Below are 12,289 nucleotides of genomic sequence, written 5' to 3' on the forward strand. Positions count from 1 at the left end.
TTTGTCTAGTAGGCCACCCCGCCTCTTGTTCGGCCGACAGTGTAGAACTTGTCAGAACTACTGGTGCCGCCTATAGCCAGGGTATCAAAGCGATCCACGCCCATGCTGTCCATGTTCACATAGCCCGACATATGGAAGCCAAGCAGAACGACGAGGTAGGTGAGTACAAGGATGGATCCCTTGAAGTAGTTGCTCTTTCCTTCGCCGTATACATGTGAGAGAAGGAAGACACACATGATAACGGTAATCATATCCCACTGCGGGAATATCAGGCTATCGAAATATTTTGTCAGCCATAGCACTTCGATTGGAGACAAAAAAAAAAAAAAGAATGCGATCTTACTTGAATGAGTGGCTGACAAGCTCAGATGGATCCAGCGAGCGGCCATAGAAAGCGCTGAAGAATACTACAGCGGGAATCTGTAATAGACAGACCTGCAGTGCGTAGGCAGATCCAATTTCCATAGACAATGCAATGTTTCCGTTCATGGCAAATGAGATGGCGTTCTGTTGAGTGTGTTAGTTAACAATATAAAATGTAAAATTGCCTCCGATAGAGCCTTTAATAACCAACGTACCAGGAACTCCGTCGTATTTGGTACCAGCGCAAAAAGAGTAATGCCGAGGAATTTCTCATCAATATCCACGCTCTCTAGCACAACATCAACTGTGTTGACAAGAATCTCAGCAATCACCGCATAGAGGACAGTTGCCCCAAGAAGAATGATGGAGCTTTTAGCTTTGCTCCAATTGGGTGCATCATGTCCTCCGCTAGCATGAGTGGGCTCCACAATCAACCCGAGATCTTCAAGCTCTTCCCCAGCAGTAGTTCGTGATCGCTCCGGAGCGGGGCGGCTAGCTTGACGAACAGAAGCATGATGGTGTTGGGCATTGGGCTTGCGACTTCGACCCGCATCCCGAGCAGCCACTGTTGCTGCCGTTGCTGCCACTTCTGTGAACTGGCGTACTAGACGCTCGTTGTCTTCTTTCGCCATACTACGGACAAACTTTGGCACAGGGCAATTGTCCTCGCCGCTAGAATTGGGGGGCACCAAGTGCGGGAAATTGCTTCTGGGGTCTGCGGTAGTTTCACTTCCAACCCCTTCCCAATTGCCCGAGCCATTATCCTCCAAGCCAAAATGCTTCAATGACTGGCCTAGAATTCGCTTATACAGCTGAGATTCGCGGATCGAATCTTTGGACCCAGAAGCGGCACCGGAGGCTTCGGGTTGGCCATTTGGGAACAGCAAGTGCCGTGGTTCGTAGAACGAATCTTGGGCAGATTGGGTGGCATGGGCCTGGGGATTCTTCTTTTCATCCATCTCTGATGCCCAGATAAGAGCAGCATGGGTCCTAAGAGTAAACCATAGGCCGATGCCGTATGAAAGGAACAAGAAAACAGCGGCGATCCACGCATATGGCTGTACCGCCTTTTGAAAGAACTGGTCATCGACAGCCGCTGTTTGTGAGAAATAACAGCGACGGCAATCTCGAGTCTCCGGATCGAGGGAACTGACACACGAGTGGCAGTTCAACTCATGCTATGCACTAGTCAGTTTGGATTCGTTTGCGAGGGAAGGTGAAACTTACACTGCCATAAACCTGATAGAAGAGAGTGGGACCAAAAGCAGCAATCACCGCAAACAACAACATAGTCGAGGTCACACCGGCTGATTTCACATTGAACCGTTGGGTCTTGCGTTTGAGTGCACCGAAGCACATGGACAAACCAGGGAGGAACAGAATGCCGACAAAGATACTGCCGATGATGCTACCCTCGACAAGCTGAGCCTTGCCCTCAGTTAAAGCAACACAGTAGAGGTATACTTCTACGATAGTTGAGAAGAAAGCATTGATGGCAGCACCTAAGCCCATAGAAGATTGAGCGGAGATCGATGCAACGGCTTGCCCAATGAAATAGGCCAGAGGAATGATGGAGAGCAGAGCGAGAGGGAAGATCAAGGCCGGATGTGTGAGCCAGTTCTGCAAGCCCAAGAATTTGCCTAAAACATGATAGTCAAAAATCACAAACACAACCACACCAAGAAGGTTGATCAGGAAGATGTTCGTTCCATCGAGAGTGTACTTCCAGTACCTCGTTCCCGCAGCTCTGTAGGTGCAAAGAAGGATGGAAGACGAAGATGTGGTTGTGCTCGATCTAGCATATCTGGAATCGGAATGGAAAGACAGTGCTAGCGGATGTCTGCGTAAATGGCTCACAAGTGTAATCGTTATACGGCCCATGGGAATCCAAAACACCAAGAGCCAGCAGACGAGCGATACCATAAGCATCAGCGGGCCGACTAAGAAGTAGAAGAACACGAAGAACACGACACGACCCAAGGTCCATTCGCCCCGCCCAAAAAGGCGACGCTTGGATTGAGCGAGCTGAGAAGAGTCTTCGCGTTGTCCACGCTGGGGCCGCCCGAGCAGGCTGTCTTGCTCACCGGCTGAATCGACGCTGTTCCTCCGTCTACCGACCAGGGACCGATCTCTGCGAGGCCCGAAGAAAAGACGACCATGTTCCAGGTCGCCATTCTGCCACTGCTCATATTCGCTGATACTGCGTCCTTCGCCCTCATCTTCTTCAGCATAATTCTCATCAGTCTCCAAAAGAACATATGATCCGAACGGGTACAATAGATATCGTGAAAGACCTGCAAATACTCTTCCGTATGCCACAGCACTGGATGAGTAGGAAAAGAAAAAGCATGCGACTGCGGCCAACAGAGCGAAAAGGGCAAGCCACCATCCAAAAAACAAAGACCATAGTAGATTGGTCAAAAAGAGCATGGGACTGACATAGCCTCCCGGAGATGAGTGGATATCACCCTCAGCCGTCTTCTCCACAGAACGGCTCTTCTTGTACAACGCAGGCTTCCAGATCCTGATACCGAACGGATGTGTTTCGTTGATGGCCTGTTGACGGTCTTTGAGTGTGAAGCTCTCAGCATCGCTGGCTGCGTCTTCATCGTCTTCCATGCCATCCTCCTCCTCGCCGTCCTCACTTTCCTCTCCGCTGCTATGCCCGGCCTGTTTCAAAGAAGGGAAGTCTTCTTCATAATCCAGACCCGGTTCAGGCAAGCCTGTTTCGTCTGCGTTGTAACCCTCCGAATCGTCTCTCGCCAAGGGTCTGGGACGAGCACTGGGACGTCGTCTCAAGGTCGAGCTTTCCGTTCGTAGTGGACGAATCCTAGGGGATTGTTGCGTGTTCGCGCCTTGTTTCATTGTCATATATTGCTTGACCTCATTGACATCATCGTCTGTCGAAAACCCTTGCCCCCTGTGGAGGATTTGACGTTTGGAAGACATGCGACGCGATACCGAGGGCTTTCGGGGTTTATCAGGGACAGCGGACGATTGGGTCGTGAATGCGCGAGTCGAACTCTCCTCTTGGCCATCATCACGTAGTTCGGGATTGGCTGCCTCAAGGGAGGATGAATCGAGTGTACCTGCAATTTTGGATCAGCCCAAGCCGTCATTGTCGTAGGTTACACCAAAGGCAAGCTTACCGTATGTTCTCCGCGCGGAGGTAGATGATCTGATTGGAGGCACTGGTCCAGAAGTCGGTGTTTCCGTTCCCGCCGCCGCAGATGGCTGCGTGGACTCGGAAGAGTCAGGGTTTCCTTTATCACCAGCCATGACCCAGTGATTTGACAAGCACACAGTGAACTTCAGAAGCAGAAGAAACGAGGAAGAGAGAAAATTTCAAAGACACGGGGTCTTTTCTCTCTTTTATGCTGTCTTTGTTGTCCCCAAAGAAAGAGAGGGAAAAAAAGTCAAAGCGATAAGACCGAAGTTCCCAGTGACATTATTGAACCAAATAGATCTAGGTGAAACGCAGAAATCAAGACTGTCAATGAAAGTTTCATTAGTTGAGATGCATATAGATCATTGCAGGTCCAGGTAGGACGAAACTCGTGGAAGAAGAGTATGTCAAAGGGGAGAGATTGCTCTTTGACCGTTACCTTCCCGTACTTTCTCGCATTGCAGATGACCCGATCATTAGCCCACCTGGGCAGCTCCAAGGCTTGACCGCCCAATCAGATCCACAGATGACTCATTGGGGTGGGGAGCTTCCGAAGTCTCATCCATGAAAACAAAGCCAGGTGTTTGGATTGTTTGCCTTAATTTATTATCCTGACATTTCAGGCTAAATATTTTTTGTCTCTTAGTCAGCACAACTGAACGGGCACCGGACCTGAGCTTCACGTACAGCTGGACTGCTCTGCTCGCCAAACCCCAGCTTCAACTTCTCCGTTTCTGCTCCCGAGCTACATCCCATCCCCTGACGAATTCTCGATTTACCATCTTCTGAATAGGAAGATAAAGGTCTTTTTCTTTATTGCATCTGTGTTCTGTGGAAGACAGATAGCCCTTGAGTTTCCATAGCGTCATCACCCCATTCGCCATCATGGCTCTGGACAACTACTATCGCAATAAAATTGAGGGCATGAAGCTCGAGATTATTCAAGGCCAGGCCGTTCTACGACGATTAGAAGCGCAGCGCAATGACTACAACTCGAGAGTCCGTCTACTGCGCGAAGAGCTTGGCTTGTTGCAACAACCCGGCTCTTACGTTGGCGAGGTGGTGAAGGTGATGAGCACCAAGAAGGTCCTGGTGAAAGTACACCCAGAAGGAAAATACGGTAGGCTTCGTCCATTCCAATCGTCTTGGCTTTTGATGACCGGGCTTACGCTAACGCTATGATTTCCTTGATCGCAGTGGTGGATATCTCCGATGGTGTGGACATTAGCAAACTCGTTGTCGGAAAGCGAGTCGCTCTCCTGTCTGATTCGTACAAGCTGGAGAAGATGTTGCCGTCCTCGGTCGATCCTCTGGTTGCACTCATGATGGTTGAGAAAGTCCCCGACAGCACTTACGACATGATTGGTGGCCTAGACCAGCAAATCAAGGAGATCAAAGAAGTTATCGAGCTTGGTCTCAAGCACCCCGAGCTCTTCGAATCTCTGGGTATTGCACAGCCGAAGGGTGTCTTGCTTTACGGCCCACCCGGAACCGGCAAGACCCTGCTTGCTCGAGCAGCCGCTCACCATACCGACTGTCGATTCATCCGAGTGAGTGGTTCAGAACTGGTGCAGAAATACATCGGTGAGGGTAGTCGGATGGTGCGTGAGCTTTTCGTCATGGCACGAGAGCACGCACCAAGTATCATCTTCATGGATGAGATTGACAGTATTGGATCAAGCCGGATAGATTCATCAGGAGGTGGTGACTCGGAGGTGCAGCGTACCATGCTGGAGTTGTTGAACCAGTTGGACGGCTTCGAGCCAACGAAGAACATTAAGATTATCATGGCGACAAACCGACTGGATATTCTGGATCCGGCCCTACTTCGGCCTGGGCGAATTGATCGAAAGATCGAATTCCCCCTCCATCGTCAGTCTACCCCCCTTGCCCCCGAGTGATTTATGGTGCTTGTTCTTTTTCCCCCTTTCTTTCTGCTAACTTTACTTTTTTTTTTTGTAGGGTCGAAGCTCGTGCCGACATTTTGCGGATCCACTCTCGGTCGATGAACCTGACCCGTGGGATCAACCTGAACAAGATTGCCGAGAAGATGAACGGGTGCTCTGGAGCCGAGCTCAAGGGTGTCTGCACGGAGGCAGGCATGTATGCACTCCGCGAGCGTCGGGTTCATGTCACACAAGAAGACTTTGACCTGGCCACCGCCAAGATTCTCAACAAGCACGATGACAAGGAGGTGGCCGTGTCGAAGCTGTGGAAGTAGAGGCCTCTCGAAAGCGGGGGGTGGATCCCGGGGCTTGAGGAACGATCGACGACATTGTATCACTAGTTCTAATCCTACCCTGATAATTCTCACCCCAAGTGAATGCATAATTGTGCGACGTGTCTGGATCGGACCTATTTCGGGTAATGTGTACGGAGTAGAGGTGTAACTATTCCTTGGCAACCTCTTTGGGGGATGCCTGCTTGGCCTCGGTGCATACTCTCCGTCCACATACATGTAGTAGATCAGCCATCTATCTTGTACTGGGTATGGGATTGGTCTGATGTGACGTGCAAGGAGACCCAAAAAGTGATACATTTTTTTTTCTCAACTAGCGAAGAAAAAGGAGAATCTGCATCACAGGGCTTGGCAGCTTCAGCTTATCTCGAATTGCCCATAAAACGCAGTTGCTTACTCTGCACTAGTTAGTACGGAATATGTAGTACCTACAAAGTGGCTCCTCGAGTGAAGGCTTGGCATGATGCTGCGGACCGTGTAGATCAGAGATGTTCTCAATTGGCCTTGGCGCGGAATTCAGGGATCTGACTATTGTCTTGGCAGGTTAAAACCCCAAACGTATCTCTGAGAATGTATATAGGATAGAGTGCATGTGGTATATTGTACGCTCTGGACTGAGAATGTATCAGTATAGGAGTGTATATTGGTTGAATCAAGAGCTAGGTGTGAATCACTATAAAGTACATATATATATATAGTACACATGTAGTATATATCGGGTAATATAGAGTATTCAAACCATTGGACGCATTTCTCCCCTTGCCGGTTTAGACTGACGCGGACTTGCGCGTGACCAACCGATCATTTCCCAACGTCCTGGACTAGCGCCAATGTACTTTGGACTGTCGAGGTACCTGAACCCCTTGTCCCAGATACTGGATCCACTTAGGTTCACCCCATACTTTGGGGAAGTATCCAGCACTTCCGCTTTGAAGTATTTTAGAGTAACTTGTACTTCTTGTTAACTCTATCTCCCTTGCGCGGCCAAGACATGATTGTAGAAGATTAGAGTTGAAAATCATGATATGTTTAAGGATATATGGAATTCTTGAAGAGTGAGATTGTATTTAGTATATGTTTTATGTGTATACCCATATAACTATGTACATATGTACCTCCGTGGAACTGAATCTGGAGCTGACCGTCATTCCAAGGTTGACCGACAATCCATTTACGGTTTGGTTCCAAGCCCAGGAGTGTTATCTCTCTTTTTACTCAATCGAATTAGGATATAATATAATATAATATAAATATATAAATATATAAATATATATAATATTCCCTTTCCCAAAATGGAATCTTCCATTTTTCTGTTCCACATCTCCACAACTCCACAGCTCCATTGGTTCTATACTTCCTTATACTCCGTGTACTTCCCTTTCCTTTTTTTTTTTTTTTTTTAAATATCTGAATGATCAGACAATTCCAAGATTGTATTTATCCGACCCTGTTCATTTAAACTATTTCCTTTCCCCTTTTCCCCACCTTTTCTATACTTTCCCAATCTTATTGAATTTCCCATTCCCCTGGCACTATAAATCTACCGGACTATGTCCGACTTGTGGTCTTCTATAGCCTTTGCCATTGACCCTAAGAGAACTGAAGCCATGCCTGCCGTCTTACAATCAACAATCAATCTCCTGGAAAGTGAGCTGGTCAAAGCCCGCGCTGCCCTCCGGGATATCCAACCCAATGCCTCGCCCTTTGGATTCCGGGTTGATGAGGTCGCTGTAGGCGCTATGACTGCCTACAGGCGGGATCTCATCGGCCGCGCCCCCGATTTTTACGGGTCTCGCCGCTTGACGCTGAAGGAACTCGGCCTGGAGCCCGTCGTGCGCGAACTACCCACCGAACGGGTAGTACCAAAGGTGCAATATATAGCACCCGCGCCCCCTCACCGAACGGGACTAGAGGATGTCCTGAGCAATAGCTTGATCCTCGACCAGATGGCCCCATATCTATCAGTATCCTCGTTGATGACGTTGAGCTCAACTTCACGCCGCCTACACACCGTGATCACTCAGACGCCATATGTATTCCGGCATCTTGATCTGTCCCGCTGTCGGGGCGCAGAACTCTCTACAGTAACACAAGCGGAGAACGACTCCCAGACGGAGGACGAGATCTACTCCGCCCCATTGAAGCGTATTTTTACGAGCCTCGAGCGCAGAGGTATACTGCAAGATGTGCGCACTCTCATCTTGGACGGGGTATCAGTGCCGGCTGATCTAGTGGCCGACATCATTTTGACGAATCGCTTTAACGTCAATATCCTGTCTATTCGCGAATGTCGCCATCTCAACGAACGTAAGCTCATGCAGGTCATCCAGCATGCCGTTCGGCCTACACGCCCTGTGGGTACGCCGCGAGTGAAGGGTATTTACCATTTCTCTCCCATGCACACGGGACCTCGGGCAGTGGCACGGCCCCGATACCGAGACTGGTGGGGAACCCGTGTGGGAACTTCGCGGACACCCTGCCAAACCCCATCTAACTCTGATCAGGAGGACGGGACCTCTGTGGGATGCTCGGTAGAGCAGCAAAATGAGTGGTACAGCGCATCAGGGAAGCTTTTCAAGCACACCCTTGAGGAAGGTTGGGCCCAGGTGCTTAAGAAATGTGAGGGCATCATTGCCTTTGATGCTGCTCTTTGTCGTGGCCCGAGACATGATCCCAATCTATACAGTTCGACCACGGAGGAGGGCACCCCAGCTGAGGTTCCGTTGCTCGGACCTGCCGTGGCCACCATAGCCCTCGGACCTCGCGGATGTGACGGATGCCACAGTTCCCCCGAAGGTCCGGCTATTTGGAGCCAATCCCCAGATATTCACTTTCCGATGCTTAGCCCCCCGCCATTGCACTCATCTAGCGTTGCAGCGGCGAAACGGCCCGAGCTAATTCCAGGCGAGCATCCGGTCATCATTGCCCGCTGCGCAGACTGCCTCACCAACTGTTGGTGCCATCGGTGCAATAAATGGTTCTGTGGAAACTGTCTACCAAACCCGCAGCCTGTCCGAGTAAGCCTGTCCCCGCATCAGACTGCAGTCCACGCCAGTGCCGCTGAACTGCAAGAACGTGAGGTATGTTGAAATTGGAATCTGCCCCCACCAACCGTCCATGTTACTGATTCTTGCCATGCAGAGATTGGAACGAGGTGTAAGCAAAGACTGCTGGGAATGTGGCCCAACTGTGAGTAACTCCTCCGGCTTTAGGATGTCGCTTCCTTCTAACGATAATAGTGTGCTTCCTGTAAGCTGGAATGCCAGCACACATGCAAAGGCTGCCAGGGTGATTATTGCATTCAGCACAATGAAGGATGCTCGAAGACACTGGTACGTGTCTTTCACCAACCGAAGGCCCCCTGATTGAATGAGAGCGTATACTAACGTTGTGCAGTGTGACTGGTGCAATACCAGTGCTCGCGGCCGAATGCGTGGCGACTTCTATTAAATTTGAATTTAGGCCCAAATTTTCTTATATTGGTAATCAGCACGTCAAATTATCGCATATGTACATTAACTTGATTTTAAAGCGAAGTATCAAGCGTGGAGGCTTCCAGAATTGAATCTCTTATCTCTTATCGGCAGTGCGGTTAGGAATAGCGGCAGATTTGACAAAACCCGGCTTTTGTCAGGCAGAATTGTAGATATACTAGGTGTATTGTAATTCATACATAAAGGTGTATAGATATATATATTATCAAGGTGGAAGCTAAGAAGTATAAAGCCATGATATGCATTATTTACATTATTTACATCATTCATAAAAAATAGCCAAAAGAATGACAGACAAGAGAAGATCTATCAACTCCCCCATCGGCTATACAATAGGCGGAGAGAGAAGCGGTGGACTTAAAGTATGGAGAATAGACTTTTGTCGCCTTTGCCGCTATTGCTGTCTGTTCCCGCCGCCTTGGAATATTCATATTAAAGAATGCCATTCTCTCTCCAATGATTATCAATATCCATCATGGCTCAAGATACTTTAGTCTGGTCATCCCAGCTACTCGTCGCATCGCCAGAGCGGGCGCCTCGACTAACCGGCGACAAAATCACTCTACCGCAATCTGCGCTCGAACAGCTGCTAGCCGCCGCTCCGCTTCAAGCTGTCCCCTCCGGGAATTCTCGTATACTTACTTCGTCATTCGATCCCTTCAACCACCATACCTTCGCCGCCGAATCGCGTGCCCGCCAAGAGGTCGAGCAACGTCAGCAGCAACTACCTCACCCGTTAATCTTCCGTATTGTCAATCCTCTGAATGGCCGGTTCATCTATGCGGGCATTCGGGAGTTCTCCGCTGAAGAAAATGAAGTCGCACTGAGTACATTGCTCAGAGACTCACTCGATATCAAGGATGAAGAATTCTTGAGCGAAAATGGCGAACCACGAGACCTGGCGGGGCCCCAAATAGAAAGGGAATCCTCACCACGGACTGGCCCTGCGGTCACAGTACATGCGAAGCAACTACCCAAGGGCACCTATGTTCGCCTCCGTCCGCTGGAAGCCGGATACGATCCTGAAGACTGGAAGGCTCTTCTGGAAAGATACTTGCGGGACAACTTTACGACCCTCACGACGGGCGAGCTTCTGACAGTCCCGGGTACCCGTACCGAGTCATTCAGGTTCTTGGTGGATAAGGTGTTTCCCGAAGGCGAAGGAATATGCGTGGTGGATACAGATCTTGAAGTTGACATTGTCGCATTGTCAGAGGAACAGGCCCGAGAAACGCTACAGAAGAGATTGGAAAAGGCTTCACGTGCGCCGGGTACAACTAGCGGCAGTTCGATCGGTGGTATCCTCAGCATTGGAGAAGATGTCACTGCCCAAGTATTGCCTGGGGAATATGTGGATTATGAGCTTCGAGATTGGAACCGCCAGGACACTATTCAGATTGAGCTTACTACGGACAACCCGGAAGTGAGTCTTTTTGCTAGTCCCTTTTCTACTCGCCAAAGAAGTCGTCCGAGATCAGACATGCATGCCTTGGGGGATTTCTCGAGCCAATCGCCCAAGAAATTCGATCTTCGGCCTACAAATGTGGTTCTAGAAGACGCCGAGGCCCTCTATATAGCAGTTCACGCCGACCCTGTAAGCAGTGAATCGTCTGATCCACAGCAGCAGTCACCATCGCAATACCACCTGCGGATCACAGTGAATCTATTGGACTCATCGGTCAATCATAATGAGACGAAAGCGTCCCATGAGCCTGGCGATGTGCAGTGTAAGAACTGTCAACAATGGGTTCCTGAACGGACACTAGTTCTCCACGAGAACTTCTGTCTCCGCAATAATATATTATGTCCACAGTGCCAGAATGTCTTCCAAAAGCGGTCTCCAGAGTGGCAAGACCACTGGCACTGTCCACACGACTCCGGCCATGGCAATGATGCCCCAAGCAAAGAAAAACATGACGCTATCTTTCACCAAACACACAAATGCACAGACTGTGCCGGGGATTTTGAAGGACTCCCTAGTCTTGCGCAACATCGTACTACAGATTGTCCTGGAAAGTTGATTCTCTGTCAATTCTGCCATCTTCTCGTGCCACAGAAAGGCGATTCTGACCCAGATTTCCGCGACCCCGAGGTTATGCTCTCCGGCCTCACTCCGCACGAACTGGTAGATGGAGGGCGCACCACCGAATGCCATCTGTGTAATAAGATTATCCGATTACGAGACATGAACACCCATCTTCGTCACCATGACCTGGAGCGCTTTTCTCGACCCGCACCGCGTATATGCATGAACAGAAATTGCGGCAGGACATTGAACAAAGCCGGAAATGAGTCTGTTGGCCTCTGCAGTTTCTGTTTTGGACCGCTCTATGTGGACACGCACGATCCAGAGGGCAAAGCACTGCGTCGTCGCATTGAACGCCGATATCTCTCTCAGATGATGACCGGATGTGGCAAGCCCTGGTGCCAGAATGAGTATTGCAAAACGGCAAAACAGAAAATGGCGCCTGCCTCTGCTCCTCCAGCCGCGATGAGTGTGGTGGAAATCATGAAGTTGACACGACCTCTTGTCGAAGCTCTCAACACCCAGCCGGATGTGCCTAACACGGCGCCTTTATACCTCTGTGCTGATGAAACAAGTCAACACCGTCGCAATCTCGCAGAGTTGATTGCAGCAGAGAGCACTGAAGGGAATGACAAAGTTTATGATCTACCATGGTGTATTGCAGCAGCCGAAGCCGCGGGTGGCGATTTGGAGAAGGCGAGAGAGTGGCTATCTAAATGGGCACCAACTCAGGGCGCAACGAGTACATGATCCTTCTAGGTGTTTATTTAGATATGATTTGATGTGAGAACATGGGCTTGTTTTGCATCAAGTGAAGGACTACAAAGCTTACCATTGAGAAGACAGACGAACCTAATAATGCATAATGAATGATGTATAAACACAGCTGGAATTTCATAATAGTCATGATTAAGATGCAAAGGCTGGCCTAAAATTAAGACCCTAGACATCGCAGCCACTAGCCTAAGGGACCATCCATGCAATGCATAGACAGAGAACGT

General features: G+C 49.5%; 4 protein-coding genes across 4 annotated transcripts; 3 read left to right on the top strand and 1 right to left on the bottom strand.

Moving 5' to 3' along the window:
* Positions 1–5: 5 nt before the first annotated feature.
* N7471_012189 (calcium/hydrogen antiporter) lies at positions 6–3,642 on the bottom strand (the record flags this gene model as incomplete). Its single annotated transcript, XM_057284908.1, has 5 exons — positions 6–273; positions 344–507; positions 579–1,541; positions 1,591–3,452; positions 3,513–3,642. The coding sequence occupies 5 exons, from the start codon at positions 3,640–3,642 to the stop codon at positions 6–8; spliced, it is 3,387 nt and encodes a 1,128-aa protein (XP_057131174.1).
* A 562-nt stretch (positions 3,643–4,204) lies between these two features.
* On the top strand, positions 4,205–5,867 carry N7471_012190 (proteasome regulatory particle base subunit RPT6). The gene is made up of 3 exons (XM_057284909.1): positions 4,205–4,649; positions 4,727–5,426; positions 5,492–5,867. Exons 1-3 carry the CDS (start codon positions 4,415–4,417, stop codon positions 5,748–5,750), a joined length of 1,194 nt encoding a protein of 397 aa, XP_057131175.1. The 5' UTR covers positions 4,205–4,414; the 3' UTR covers positions 5,751–5,867.
* A 1,451-nt stretch (positions 5,868–7,318) lies between these two features.
* Positions 7,319–9,218, top strand: N7471_012191 (uncharacterized protein; the record flags this gene model as incomplete). Its single annotated transcript, XM_057284910.1, has 4 exons — positions 7,319–8,848; positions 8,910–8,957; positions 9,008–9,100; positions 9,165–9,218. The coding sequence occupies 4 exons, from the start codon at positions 7,319–7,321 to the stop codon at positions 9,216–9,218; spliced, it is 1,725 nt and encodes a 574-aa protein (XP_057131176.1).
* A 519-nt stretch (positions 9,219–9,737) lies between these two features.
* Positions 9,738–12,038, top strand: N7471_012192 (putative ubiquitin fusion degradation protein (Ufd1); the record flags this gene model as incomplete). The annotated part of the gene is made up of 1 exon (XM_057284911.1): positions 9,738–12,038. One exon carries the CDS (start codon positions 9,738–9,740, stop codon positions 12,036–12,038), a length of 2,301 nt encoding a protein of 766 aa, XP_057131177.1.
* Positions 12,039–12,289: the final 251 nt, after the last annotated feature.

This window comes from Penicillium samsonianum, assembly GCF_028829775.1.
Source record: "Penicillium samsonianum strain IBT 33392 chromosome Unknown utg000007l_segment0_segment0, whole genome shotgun sequence".
Classification (NCBI taxonomy): domain Eukaryota; kingdom Fungi; phylum Ascomycota; class Eurotiomycetes; order Eurotiales; family Aspergillaceae; genus Penicillium; species Penicillium samsonianum.